Raw genomic sequence first — 13,695 nt, forward strand, 5'->3', positions numbered from 1 at the left:
AGCAGGAGGACGCCGTCGTTGAAGTACGGTAGAGAGAGACTGTACATAGTTACCCGTCAGGGTATAAGAACTGTTCTAGTTAAAATATAGTCCCCGTTGGGACCAGCCAATTGAACTGTTAACCCCGTGTGTCCCTATTCCCATTACCTGGCCGAGGACTGAGAGCGGCCATAATTCCCTTGTATATAGTTGCGCTTCCTAAAGCGCCCCCTACCGGTTTTATAGGAAACCGTGTTTCTTCAAGAGACTGTCGCACTTTACCCGGTCACAAGTTGCACCGTGACCGGAGGAACCAGAAACAAGAATGTTTTTATGAAAAGTTTTTATGAAAAGTTTTATATGATGTTTTATTATGTTGTTTATGCAAAAATTGTATGTTTTGGTGTTGTTTATATCTTACAGCCCGAGGACGTGCTGTGATTTACCAGGGGGGAATGTAGCACCCTGAGGATTCGGCTGCTACAGGGGTATTGCACCTCAACCCAGAGGTGTGATATTCCACTCCCGGGTAAGGATGGAGTGTGGAACTGAGCTCAGTTAGCTGCATGCACTACACACATCCCATTTCCGAGGAACAGACCGATGGTACTCCCACTAGAGAAATGTGCAGGTACAACAGAGTCTGTTCCTGGCTGGAGTGGGAGGGGGGTGGAACATCCCAGTAGTGTAGGGGCAGATAGGGGGAGCAGTCTGGGTAGTGCTAGGAGCTCATTGGGTGCTGGTCACCTGAGCTCACACATAGAGGGAGTATATAAGGTGGGCACCATCTTAGATCAGGGTCTTTGCAGAGGAGTCTTTTGCAGAAGGCTGGTCAGTCTGTCAGTCTTTTGCAGAGCAGTGGAGGAAAGCAGAGGAGCAGAGCAGCCCCAAGGCCAAGAGTGAGAGAGGAGAAAGAAAGACCCAGAGGGGGAGAAAGAAGGAACTCCAAGAGCCCAAATTAGACCAGAGGGTGAAGAGTTGGCAACAGGGTACCGGATCCCAAGCTGGCAGAGGCTACAGCACACCTTAGCCAGGAACCGGAGGTCGTGGGCAGGATCTGCCACGGCCACCCACTATATCCACCCGGAAGGCAGACCACGCATAGGGTCAGGGAACCCAGAGACAAGGGTTCACCAACAAGAGGCCCGAGGGAGCCGGACTTAGGTGGATCCCTGGTGGGGAAGGCCAGAGACGAGGACAGGACAGAAAGGGAGCTCAGAACCACGCTCCAGAACTACTTGGGGGTTGGCCGAGTCCAGGACCTGGTGGACGCAGCACGGCTCGGGTGGTCACTTAAGGCCGGAGTGACCGGTACAAGAACAGCAGTAAGTAAACAAACCCTGAACTGCACAGCCCGACTCTGACTCTCATTACCATCCTCACTGCACCTCCACAACCACCATCCTCTGCACCTGACCCCCTGAGGCTATACCCCTCCCGTTGGGGGTTATACTACCTGGGCTGCACAAACACCATCAGCCTCAGCGGACCCTGCTGCAGCGGCGGCCGTAGTGACCGCAATTCAACGGGTGGCGTAGTCGACACAAAAGAACATCTAGTAACATCATAAGGACTGCCACACACTGAGCTTGACACCCTGGGCACGGACCGGGTCACAGCCACTCGGAGACTACAACCCCCATCTGATCCGGCTCCGGGTATCCCCAACAACACTGGCCCAGGGGGCGCGTCACATATAGTCATGAGAAAAGAAAAGAGGTGGAGGAGTAAAAGGAGGGGGAGACACAGATATAGGCATGTCATGCCCTTCTAAAATCCAAAAAGTGAGAAGCCGACACGTTCAGTCCGCTCCTGCCCGTGCCACCTCCGTGTCGCCGGGTTTGTGCCAGAGCCGCGGTGAACCCTGACGGCCAGCCCCCCTCTCCCAATACTGGTGCCTGTCCGCTGGTGGGTCGAGCGAGCCCCCCTGTGGTGGAGGCAGCTCTAAGTTTTTTAATTTAAATTGTCTCTCTAATTTGAATGAATACACTTTAAATCCATTTACAAGGATCTATTGGAGGGCAAGTCTCATGCCAGCAGCCGTGTAATTCCAGCTCCAGTAGCGTCCACTAAAGCTGCTGCAGTTAAAAAGCTTTTATAAGGATCGAGCTCGGCTGTCCACCGCAAGGCATCCTACTGCCAGTCCCAGCCCCTATGCCTTGGGGTGCCTCCTGATGCTCTTCACTGAGTATCCCGTGGTCCCGAAGCATTTCCTTTGAAAAAATTAAGTGTCCAAACTACAGGTGGTGTAGCTTGCTTAACAGCCGGGATAATCCGCTGACTAGCAGACACTGCTACTAGGCACAAAGTATTTCCTGGGCTAGATGCAGTTAAAAATTTGTAAGTAGATACTCTCGTTGGATGCTGAGAAAGCATTCCATAGAGTCTCCTGGCACGCCATATATGATTCTCTTAAAAAGCTTGGGGTAGGGGTCTAGGGGACCCTTTTATAGCCAAAATCACGGCCCTGTATCACAATACGTCACCTAGGCTGAAGATAAATGGAACTGTAGCACCCTGAGGGCTCGGTTGCTACAGACGTATTGCACCTCACCCAGAGGTGTGATATCTCACTCTCAGGTAAGGATGGAGTGTGGATCAGGACCCGACACCTGCATGCATTACACCACATTGCCGTGGGGCAGGGCGACCAATATGCCCCTGAGATGGGCACGACAGTCCCTGTCCCTGGCTGGAGTGGGGGGAGGGAACACTGAGGAAGGGGAACCCTGTAGTGCAGGAGCAGGGAGGAAGCAGTTCCTGGGTGCATTGAGAAGGGAGTATAAAAGGTGGGCACCATCTTAGTTCAGTGCAGAGAAGTCTGAGCAGAAGTGGCAGGGAGCAGGGGCTCTGCATGAGCTCTGCTCCGGAGGCGGGCCTAGTAACAGAGGCCCAGGCCTGCAAGAGGGAGAAGGAAGGAAGAGGAGCGGAGAAGGCTCCAGGAACGAGGAATGAAGGGATCCCAGGGGTGCGGACGGGCGAGTCGCCACCGCACGCCCGAATCCACCTGCGTGGAGGGGTCAGGCCAAAGGGGGAGACCGGTCCCCGAACTAGTGGAGGCAGGAAACGACCCTCAGCTAGAAACCGGAGGCTCTGACATTTTATGTGGCGCAGCCCCTCGCTACACCCGCTAGGAAGGCACCACATAGGGTCAGGGAAACTGGCGCCAAGTTTACCAAGAGGAGGCCCGAGGCAGCCGGACAGAAGTATTGGTAAGAAAGGCCAGACAAAGGACACACAAAGGGGGTCCTGTGAAGCGCTCCAAAGTTATCTGGGAGTTGTCTGAGCCCCTCACCTGGTGAGCACAGTACGACGTGGGCAGCCGTTACCTGCAGACGTGGTCTGGATAATAAGAACTGTGAGTAAAGGCCCTGAACTGCATCACTGACTCCGTGTCGTTACTGCTGCTGCCCTGCACCATCACCCCCATCCTCCGCATACACTGCCCTGAGGCTATACTCCTCCCGTGGGGAGTTATGCTACGCTCTGCTGCACCCACAACACCAGCCTCAGCGGTCTGCCCTGTAGCGGCGGTTCACTCTGACCGCAATCCACGGGTGGCGTAGTCGGACATTTAAACATCAAAACCACATAAATAGTTCCGCCACTGGTTTGACCACCCTGAGCCACGGAACCGGGTCGCCGCCACGAAGACTACAACCACCAGCATCCACCAAAAAGGGTCCGGCTCCGGGTGTCCCAAGGCCCAGGGGGTGCGTCAGAACATTTTCATCACCTTTCACAATCACCAATGGGACAAGGCAGGGATGTCCTCTGTCCCCTCTCTTATACATCCTAGTGACAGAGCACCTGCTCTCATCAATTCGCCATAACCCCAATATTAGGTGGATTGAGGTGGGAGGCACCGAGTACAAGTGCTCTCTATTTGCTGATGATGTCCTAGTATATATCACTCAATCACATATATCCATCCATGCTGTTATGGCTGAAATAGATCACTTTGTTACATGGTCAAATTTTAAAATCAATGCAGCGAAGTCTGAGGCCCTCGATGTCTCCCTCCCCAAATCCATATAGGATTCCATCCAGTCCAACTTTCCCTTTGCCTGGCCCTCACAGGGTATCAAATACTTAGGAATTCCTATTCATAGAGACCTCTCCCATCTATGTTATCTTAATTTTGGGCCCTTTATTGAACAACTCCATACAGACCACGGTTGGCAAGTTAGAACTGTAAGATTCACTACGTGAACCACTGGTGTTTTGTGGAAAAGCACATGTACACTGCGTTCCAAATTATTATGCAAAAAGTGTTTAGGAGTGATAAGGGAAGAATTTGTTTGTTTGTCAGTTAAACTCATTGATGGTGATGTGTGTCAGGGCTCTTTATATCACTGTAAGCAATTGCAGACACCTGTGCTAATTAGTTTGGCAGCTGTGTCCAATGAAAGGCAAGACTACTTAAGAAGGCTGTCTCACATTATTAAGCAGCCTACATTTTCTGCCAAAATGGGAAAGAAAAAGGATGTGTCGACTGCTGAGAAGCAACAAATTGTGGAGTGTTTAGGTCAAGGCATGACTACAATCAACATTGTGCGATGATCAGGATGAAGTGTCTCGGCAATCAAGAAGTATGTAGCTGATTCACAGTACACACGTGTGCGTGCTGATAAGGGCAAATTGAGGACTCTTTCCTACAGGCAATTACGTCAGGTTGAAAGAGCAGCGGCAAAAACGCCTTGTCATAGCAGCAGACAAGTTTTTGAAGCTGCTTGTGCCTCCAACGTCCCCCGAACAACAAGATGCAGGGTCCTTCAGAGGTTTGCAGCTGTGCATACGCCATCCTGTCGACCTCCTCTATCCACTTCACACAAGCAGAAACGGCTCCAGTGGGCCAAACATTACATGAAGACTGATTTCAAAACTGTTTTGTTCACGGATGAGTGCCGTGCAGCGCTCGATGGTCCAGATGGATGGAGTGGAGGATGGCTGGTTGATGGACACCCCACGCAAACACGGCTACAGCGCCAACAAGGAGGAGGTGGAGTAATGTTTTGGGCTGGAATCATGGGGAGAGAGATTGTCGGCCCCTTTAGGATCCCTGAAGGCGCTAAAGATGAACTCCATAATGTATGTGGATTTTCTCAAACAGCACTTCCTGCCATGGTTCAAGAAGAAGAACCGTGTATTTCACAGCAAGATCATTTTTCTGCATGATAATGCACCATCTCATGCTGCACATAAAACATCTGCATCTCTGGCTGATATGGGCATAAAAGGGGACAAACTTATGGTGTGACCCCCATGCTCCCCTGACCTCTACCCCATTCAGAACCTTTGGAGCATCATTAAAAGGAGTGTCTATGATGGCGGGAGGCAGTTCACATCTAAGCAACAGCTCTGGGAGGGTATTCTGTCCTCATGCAAAACAATTGAAGCAGAAACCATCCAAAACCTGACAAATTCAATGGACGAGAGAGTTCAGAAGCTCCTTTCGAACAAGGGGTCCTATGTGAAAATGTAACATCACCTAGAATAAAGTTTTGAGTTGAAAACTGCTTGATTTCAGTTTCTAACAACCTGCTAATGCTTATAATTTCAAAAATGACCATTTTTTTGGTCTTTATTAAAATGAAAAGGTTGATCGAAAAGTTTGGGGGATCTAAGAGTGTGGCAACCCAGTAGTCATGATTACTTCGAATTCTGACAATATGAGGGTCATGCTGCAGGTAGTGCAGCAAGAAGGCACTTATGTGTCTTGCGCATCTCGGAGCCCCAAAATTATTTTCCGGGCTAGATGCAGCTAAAAATTATTATTAATTTTAAATCTGGTGAAGCTTTAGTATAGATGGCCTAATAGGATCAGTGCTGCACACTGCTACAAAGCCCAAATTATTTTCCAGTCAAGATACAGATAAACATGATTAGTAATTTTAAATCTGGTGGAGCTTATTATAGATGGCCTAATAGAATCAGTGCTGCACACTGCTACAAAGCCCAAATTATTTTCCAGCCAAGATACAGATAAACATGATTAGTAATTTAAAAGCTTAAAACGGTTGGTAGGGTGATTTTAACCAATCATCAAGCTTTTACTCTCCCCAGGATGACACAGGGGTAGAAAAGTCGTTTCGGATCCATGATTTGTTCATCTTTATGAACGTGAGTCTGTCTACATTATCAGTGGAGAGCCGCGTGCGCTTATCTGTCAGCACACCACCAGCAGCGCTGAACACACGTTCAGACAGAACGCTGGCTGCGGGGCATGACAAGATCTCCAAGGCGTATGTGGCTAGCTCCGGCCATTTATCTAGATTGGAAGCCCAAAAAGAGCAAGGGTCCAGTGACACAGTCGTGGCTTCAATGTTTACTTGGAGATACTCCTGTACCATCGTCTCTAGGCGTTGACTATGTGTCAGACTTCTTGTCTCCTGTGGCCTTGCAAAGGATGGGCTAAAAAAGTGGTGAAATGATTCCGCAAAATTGATGTTACCAGCAGATACTGTGGTTCTGTTACGGTTTGAGTGCTGAACACTTGACGGTCCCACGGTTGGCAAGTTGGAACTGTGAGATTCACTACGTGCACCACTGGTATTTTGTGGAAAAGCACATGTAAGATTCTGCAACAGTCTCTGCTGATACTCCTGCATGCGTGCATCCCTTTCTATGGCAGGAATAATTTCTGCAAATTTACTTTTGTACCGGGGATCTAACAGTGTGGCAACCCAGTAGTCAGGATTATTTCTAATTCTCACAATTCGAGGGTCATGTTGCAGGTAGTGCAGCAAGAAGTCACTGTGTGTTGCGCATCCAGGAGCACCAAGTCCCTGTTGTGTTGGTGGCGAGGTAACAATCATGCTTCCTTCCTCTGTCCTCTCCCCCCAACCTCGCACAACAGAAATGTGATCAAGGTCTCCCTCATCTGATGAGTCTTCCATCAGTTCGTCCTCCACTTCTTCCTGGGCTCCTGCACCTTCCTCACTAGTTTGGCTGCTACCATGCGCCCTGGTAAAACCATCTCCCCCACCCTCACATGCCTGCCGCCTTGGTGCTGCCGACCGTCTGGACCTTGCAGATGTTAGCCCTTCCGCATACAACTCCTCCTCCTCTACTTCCTCCACCTCCTCTTGTGCCACCACCTGACTCCGAATTCTGTTTAACATGTGCTCCAGCATGTAAATCACCGGAATAGTCATGCTGATAATGGCATCGTCAGCACTAAACATCTTCGTCGCCATTTCAAAACTGTGCAGAAGGGTGCATAGGTCCCTGATCTGAGACCACTCCTCCAGCGTGATTTGCCCCACGTCTGAATCTCGTTGGCCCAGGCTATACGTCAGAACGTATTGCACCAGGGCTTGTCGGTGATGCCACAGTCGCTGCAACATGTGCAGAGTTGAATTCCACCGGGTAGGCACATCGCATTTTAGCCGGTGAAGTGGCAGGCCCAACGACTTCTGTAGAGATGTAAGTCGCTGAGCTGAGGGATGCGAACGGCGGAAGTGAGCACACAGCGACCGTGCCCTCTGCAGAAGGCCATCTAGTCTGGGATAGTGGGCTAAAAATTGCTGGACAACCAGGTTCAACACGTGAGCCATACAAGGCACGTGTGTGACATTGCACCGGCGAAGGGCCGCACCCAGGTTTGCAGCATTGTCGCACACGGCCTTCCCTGGTTTCAGGTCCAGTGGAGACAACCATTCATGAAATTGGTTCTCCAGAGCTGACCACAACTCCTCAGCTGTGTGACTCACATTTCCCAGACATTTCAATGTAATGCAATGCGGTTTGCCTGATGACGTTGAGCCCTACTGCCAGCATAGTAAGGAGGTGTGCAGGATCCCTTCTGCGCAGTTAGAAAGCTTGTGGCATGACCAGACAGGCTTTGGGTGCAGGTGGAGGACCGAGAGGAGGTTGAGGAGGCAGAAGCAGTGGAGGAACTTTGACATAAAGAGGATTGACGCACAACTCGTGGGGACGGCAAGACTTGGACAGCAGCCCCTTGTCCTGCTGTCACCATAGTTACCCAGTGCCCAGTCAGCGACATGTAACGCCCCTGTCCATGCCTACTCATCCAAGTGTCTGTGGTGAAATGCACCCTGTCACACACAGAGTTTCTCAAAAAAGCGGTGATGTTGTGTGCGACATGCTGGTGGAGCGCAGGCACACCTTTCTTTGAGAAGTAGTGCCGACTGGGCATCTGGTACTGGGGCACTGCGACGGACATAAGGTCTCGAAAATCCTCTGTGTCCACCAGGCGGAAAGGCAGCATTTCTGTAGCCAAGAGCTTGCAGATGGTGAAATTCAACCTCTTAGCTTTCTCATGGCTAGGAGGAAATGGTCTTTTACTTGTCCACATCTGAGGGACCGAGGGCTGGCTATTGTGCTTAGACGGGGTTGATAAGGGTGTCCCCGGCAAACTGCCAGTCTGTGAGGAAGATGCAGGCGGACATGTTAGGTTGCCTTGATCCAAAGGTGGTGCTATCGATGTCGGACAGCACTCAACACCAGCTGGTGTTACCACCTCCAAAGAAAATGATGACCTGCCAATCACGCTGGCTGTTGCGGGTAAAGAGGTGGCAGGTCTGCGCCCCAAAACAGGTGTGACTGCTGTCCCCCCAGTCACAGAGGATGAAGAGGCCGCGGATGCACAAGATATGGCAGACGGTGGTTGGCCCGGCCGGCTAGGCCGCATTGTAGCACACTGAGCTTCCCACTGCAACTTATGCTTCATGTCCATGTGCCGGTTCATGCATGAAGTACTCAAACTATGTATTTTTTGGCCTCTACTTAGCTTTTGCTGACAAATGTTACAGATAACACGAGTTGGGTCATCTTTATCGATCTGAAAAAATGCCCAGGCTATGCAAGGCTTAGCACCCATGCGACCTGAAGAGCCACCACGACTTGTGGTGAGAGGCAGAGTTGTGTTTGAGGATGCAGTTGTTGACGTGCTTCCAGTACTACGTCTCTGTCCAGGAAGGCGCAACCTGACCTCGTCGTCACTAGCATCTTCCTCCACCTCCTCTGCTGACCTCATCTCTTGGCTGACTGTGGGTTGACAGTAAGTGGGATCTCCAACCTCATCATCATCACCCTGTGCGTTATCACACCCGTCGTCCTCAGAGCCAACCTGTTCCTGCCCTGACAAAAAACTAAAGTTGTCGCTCCAATCAGGTATTTGAGTCTTATCATCGTCTTCCTCATTGTCTCCACCAACAGGAGTTACAGTTTGGGAATGAGGGTCTACATTATGGTCAGAACCTTCTGCGTCTGGTCCTGGATCCGACTCATAAAGATTCTGGGCATCAGTGCAGATCATTTCCTCGTCTGGATTCACAGAAGCGCTGGAGTCGACCTCTGATTCCCAGGCTATAGTATGAGTAAACAGCTCTGCAGACTCAACCATCTGTTCTACCTCATACTCAGACGGGCAGCTGGAGATTTGGGAGCTGTGAGGAAGCAAGTGCAATTGGGGTGACACCTTTGAGGACTGGAGTATTTGTGATGTTGAAGTTGATGTGGAGGAGAGCCCACTTGATATCCGTTGAAGCACCTGCTGTTTTTGTGCCTCATCTGGAATTTGTAGCGATTGGCGTGGCCGTAAGAAAGGGATCTTATCACATTGTCCGCTAAAAGAAGTAGTCATTTTAGTTTGGGTGGAAGATGGTCTTTCTTCTGCAGATGTTACTGTTGCTTTAACACCTACCCCACGGACACAACCTTTTTTCCCCTTCCCAACATGCCTATTCCCCTTTCCACCAGCAGCAGGCCTTTTTCCACTCATTTTGGTGGTTAACTAATTCACAACTCTGGAGTTGTTTGCACAAAAAAACAATGGATGGGAACCGAGCAGAGCTGAGTGGCCAAACTGTGGTATTAGGCCAAAACTATTGGCTGGGTTAGATGCAGAAAAAAATTATATTCAATTTGCAACCTGATGGAGGTCGGTATAGATGGACTAATACAACAAGTCCCACACACAGCTAGAAGCCCAATATTTTTTCAGAGGTAGATGCAGAAAAAAATATATTCAGTTTGCAACCTGATGGAGGTCAGTATAGATGGACTAATACAACAAGTCCCACACACAGCTAGAAGGCCAAATATTTTTTCAGAGGTAGATGCAGAAAAAAATTATATTCAGTTTGCAACCTGATGGAGGTCTGTATAGATGGATTAATAGAACAAGTCCCACACACAGCTAGAAGCCAAATATTTTTTCAGAGGTAGATGCAGAAAAAAATTATATTCAGTTTGCAACCTTATGGAGGTCAGTATAGATGGACTAATAGAACAAGTCCCACACACAGCTAGAAGGCCAAATATTTTTTCAGAGGTAGATGCAGAAAAAAATTATATTCAGTTTGCAACCTGATGGAGGTCAGTATAGATGGACTAATACAACAAGTCCCACACACAGCTAGAAGCCCAATATTTTTTCAGAGGTAGATGCAGAAAAAAATATATTCAGTTTGCAACCTGATGGAGGTCTGTATAGATGGATTAATAGAACAAGTCCCACACACAGCTAGAAGCCCAATATTTTTTCAGAGGTAGATGCAGAAAAAAATATATTCAGTTTGCAACCTGATGGAGGTCTGTATAGATGGATTAATAGAACAAGTCCCAAACACAGCTAGAAGCCCAATATTTTTTCAGAGGTAGATGAAGAAAAAAATATATGCAGTTTGCAACCTTATGGAGGTCAGTATAGATGGACTAATACAACAAATCCCACACACAGCTAGAAGCCCAATATTTTTTCAGAGGTAGATGCAGAAAAAAATATATTCAGTTTGCAACCTGATGGAGGTCTGTATAGATGGATTAATAGAACAAGTTCCACACACAGCTAGAAGCCCAATATTTTTTCAGAGGTAGATGCAGAAAAAAATATATTCAGTTTGCAACCTGATGGAGGTCAGTATAGATGGACTAATACAACAAGTCCCACACACAGCTAGAAGCCCAATATTTTTTCAGAGGTAGATGCAGAAAAAAATATATTCAGTTTGCAACCTGATGGAGGTCTGTATAGATGGATTAATAGAACAAGTCCCAAACACAGCTAGAAGCCCAATATTTTTTCAGAGGTAGATGAAGAAAAAAATATATGCAGTTTGCAACCTGATGGAGGTCAGTATAGATGGACTAGTACAACAAGTCCCACACACAGCTAGAAGCCCAATATTTTTTCAGAGCTAGATGCAGAAAAAAATTATATTCAATTTGCAACCTGATGGAGGTCAGTATAGATGGACTAATAGAACAAGTCCCACACACAGCTAGAAGGCCAAATATTTTTTCAGAGGTAGATGCAGAAAAAAATTATATTCAGTTTGCAACCTTATGCAGGTCAGTATAGATGGACTAATAGAACAAGTCCCACACACAGCTAGAAGGCCAAATATTTTTTCAGAGGTAGATGCAGAAAAAAGTTATATTCAGTTTGCAACCTTATGGAGGTCAGTATAGATGGACTAATAGAACAAGTCCCACACACAGCTAGAAGGCCAAATATTTTTTCAGAGGTAGATGCAGAAAAAAATATATTCAGTTTGCAACCTGATGGAGGTCTGTATAGATGGATTAATAGAACAAGTCCCACACACAGCTAGAAGCCCAATATTTTTTCAGAGGTAGATGAAGAAAAAAATATATGCAGTTTGCAACCTGATGGAGGTCAGTATAGATGGACTAGTACAACAAGTCCCGCACACAGCTAGAAGCCCAATATTTTTTCAGAGCTAGATGCAGAAAAAAATTATATTCAATTTGCAACCTGATGGAGGTCAGTATAGATGGACTAATAGAATGACGCTATGCCCAAAAGATTTTACTTCACTAGGTGCAGTAAAAAAATTGGTATTCTATACACAGGTGGTATATCTTGCAACACAGATAGGCTACTCCACTGACTAACACACTCTGCAATAGGCCAAAAAGGATTAGCTTTGCTAGATTCAGCCAAATGCTGTGAAAAAAACTTGCACAGCACTGGCACAGACCTGCCTGGCAAAAACTGATAGGAACTGATGTAACCTAGTCCTGAAAAGGACTCCAATTACAATTAGTCTTTACTCCCACAACCTATCTATTTAAGAGCACAGACCTGCCTGATAAAAGTCGTAGGAAATGCTGTAACCTAGTCCTTAAAAGGACTACAATCACAACTCTTCCCTACTCCCAAGCTATCTGTATATTTGTGCGAAAATTGGCTTGAAATTAACAAGGTATAGCGCACACAGCAACAGCGGTGCCGTCTAACACGCAGCTGCAGCAGTGAGAAAATGGTGGCGACGGGGAAAATGGCTTGGTCTTATAGGGCAAGGACATGTGACATACACTGCCAATGACACATGCCCTTGATTGTGTGAAAAAAAGCACTTCGCTCCATGTGTGCGCTGCTGATAGGCTGACAGATTGCACCTCCCCACTGTAAATGCGGGAAAGAGAAAAAAAATGGAGATCTTCATTGTTCCTGCAGAGATCCATCCCCTGCCCCTCCCTCCGCCCCGCTGTACACTCAAACTGCGTATTAACATTAATTTTCATCATTACTGAGAAAAAATCCAGTTATGATTTTGGTGCACGAACAGTTATCGAACATAACCTCGAACAGCCGAATTTTTCTCAAATTGTTCGTGTTCGCCGAACGGCTCGAACACCGCCCAAAACAGCTCGAATTTGAGATTGGCGAACAGTTCGAGTAGAACAACACTCATCTCTAGTTAGCACAGTACAAACCTTCTAGAGCATTCCGGAAGCTTCGTCGGGATGTCTCATTATATGGGGGTGTATCAAAATTTTTCAGCTTGAGTGCATTTTCAACATCCTCCAATGTGGGCAAGTTTGGAGCATAAGGTGTAGTGCCGGGCCTTCGGTGTAGCCTTTCCATTTTGTATTCAGCATCAGCCAAAGGACAATATTCATCCTGGAAATTGAAGCCGCTGCAAATGGCCTGTAAAGAGAAGAAAGAGTGACAGGGAAATGTCCAAGACTTCTCTCTAATATGATGTGACGTTATCCTGCCCTCGTTATCATCCCCCTGAGCTGAATTCTCTCTAATATTATGTGACATTATCCTGCCCTCAATATCATCCCTCGGAGCTGACTTCTCTCTAATATGATGTGACGTTATCCTGCCCTCATTATCATCCCACTGAGCTGAATTCTCTCTAATATGATGTGACATTATCCTGCCCTCGTTATCATCCCCTGGAGATGATTCCTCTCTAATATTATGTGACATTATCCTGCCCTCATTATCATCCTCCGGAGCTCACTTCTCTCTAATATGATGTGACATTATCCTGCACTCATTATGATCCCCCGGAGCTGAATTCTCTCTTATGTGATGTGACATTATCTTTCCTCATTATCAACCACCAGAGCTGACTTTTCTCTAAAATTATGTGACATTTTCCTGCCCTCATTATCATTCCTTGGATATGACTTCTCTCTAATATGATGTGACGTTATCCTGCCCTCATTATCATCCCTCAGAGCTGACTTCTCTCTAATATTATGTGACATTATCCTGCCCTCATTATCATCCCTCAGAGCTGACCTCTCTAATATGATGTGACGTTATCCTGCCCTCATTATCATCCATCAGAGATGACTTCTATGTGATGTGATGTTATCCTGCCCTCATTATCATCCCCCGGAGCTGAATTCTCTCTTATGTGATGTGACATTATCCTGCCCTCATTATCATCCCTCGGAGCTGACTTTTCTCTAAAATGATGT

The 13,695-nt window shown here is 47.4% G+C and overlaps 1 protein-coding gene across 1 annotated transcript in view; it reads right to left on the minus strand.

Annotated features, from left to right (window-relative positions):
- LOC141264151 (tyrosinase-like) overlaps window positions 1-13,695 on the minus strand; it is a 187,140-nt gene that overhangs the window by 82,479 nt on the left and 90,966 nt on the right. Inside the window, exon 2 of the mRNA XM_073676458.1 lies at window positions 12,691-12,904. Within this exon, the coding sequence (XP_073532559.1) occupies window positions 12,691-12,904 (214 nt within the window). The remainder of the gene's footprint in view (window positions 1-12,690; window positions 12,905-13,695) is intronic.

This window comes from Phyllobates terribilis, unplaced genomic scaffold (assembly GCF_046119375.1).
Source record: "Phyllobates terribilis strain yellow unplaced genomic scaffold, ASM4611937v1 Scaffold_4__5_contigs__length_816908805, whole genome shotgun sequence".
NCBI classification, from domain to species: Eukaryota; Metazoa; Chordata; class Amphibia; order Anura; family Dendrobatidae; genus Phyllobates; species Phyllobates terribilis.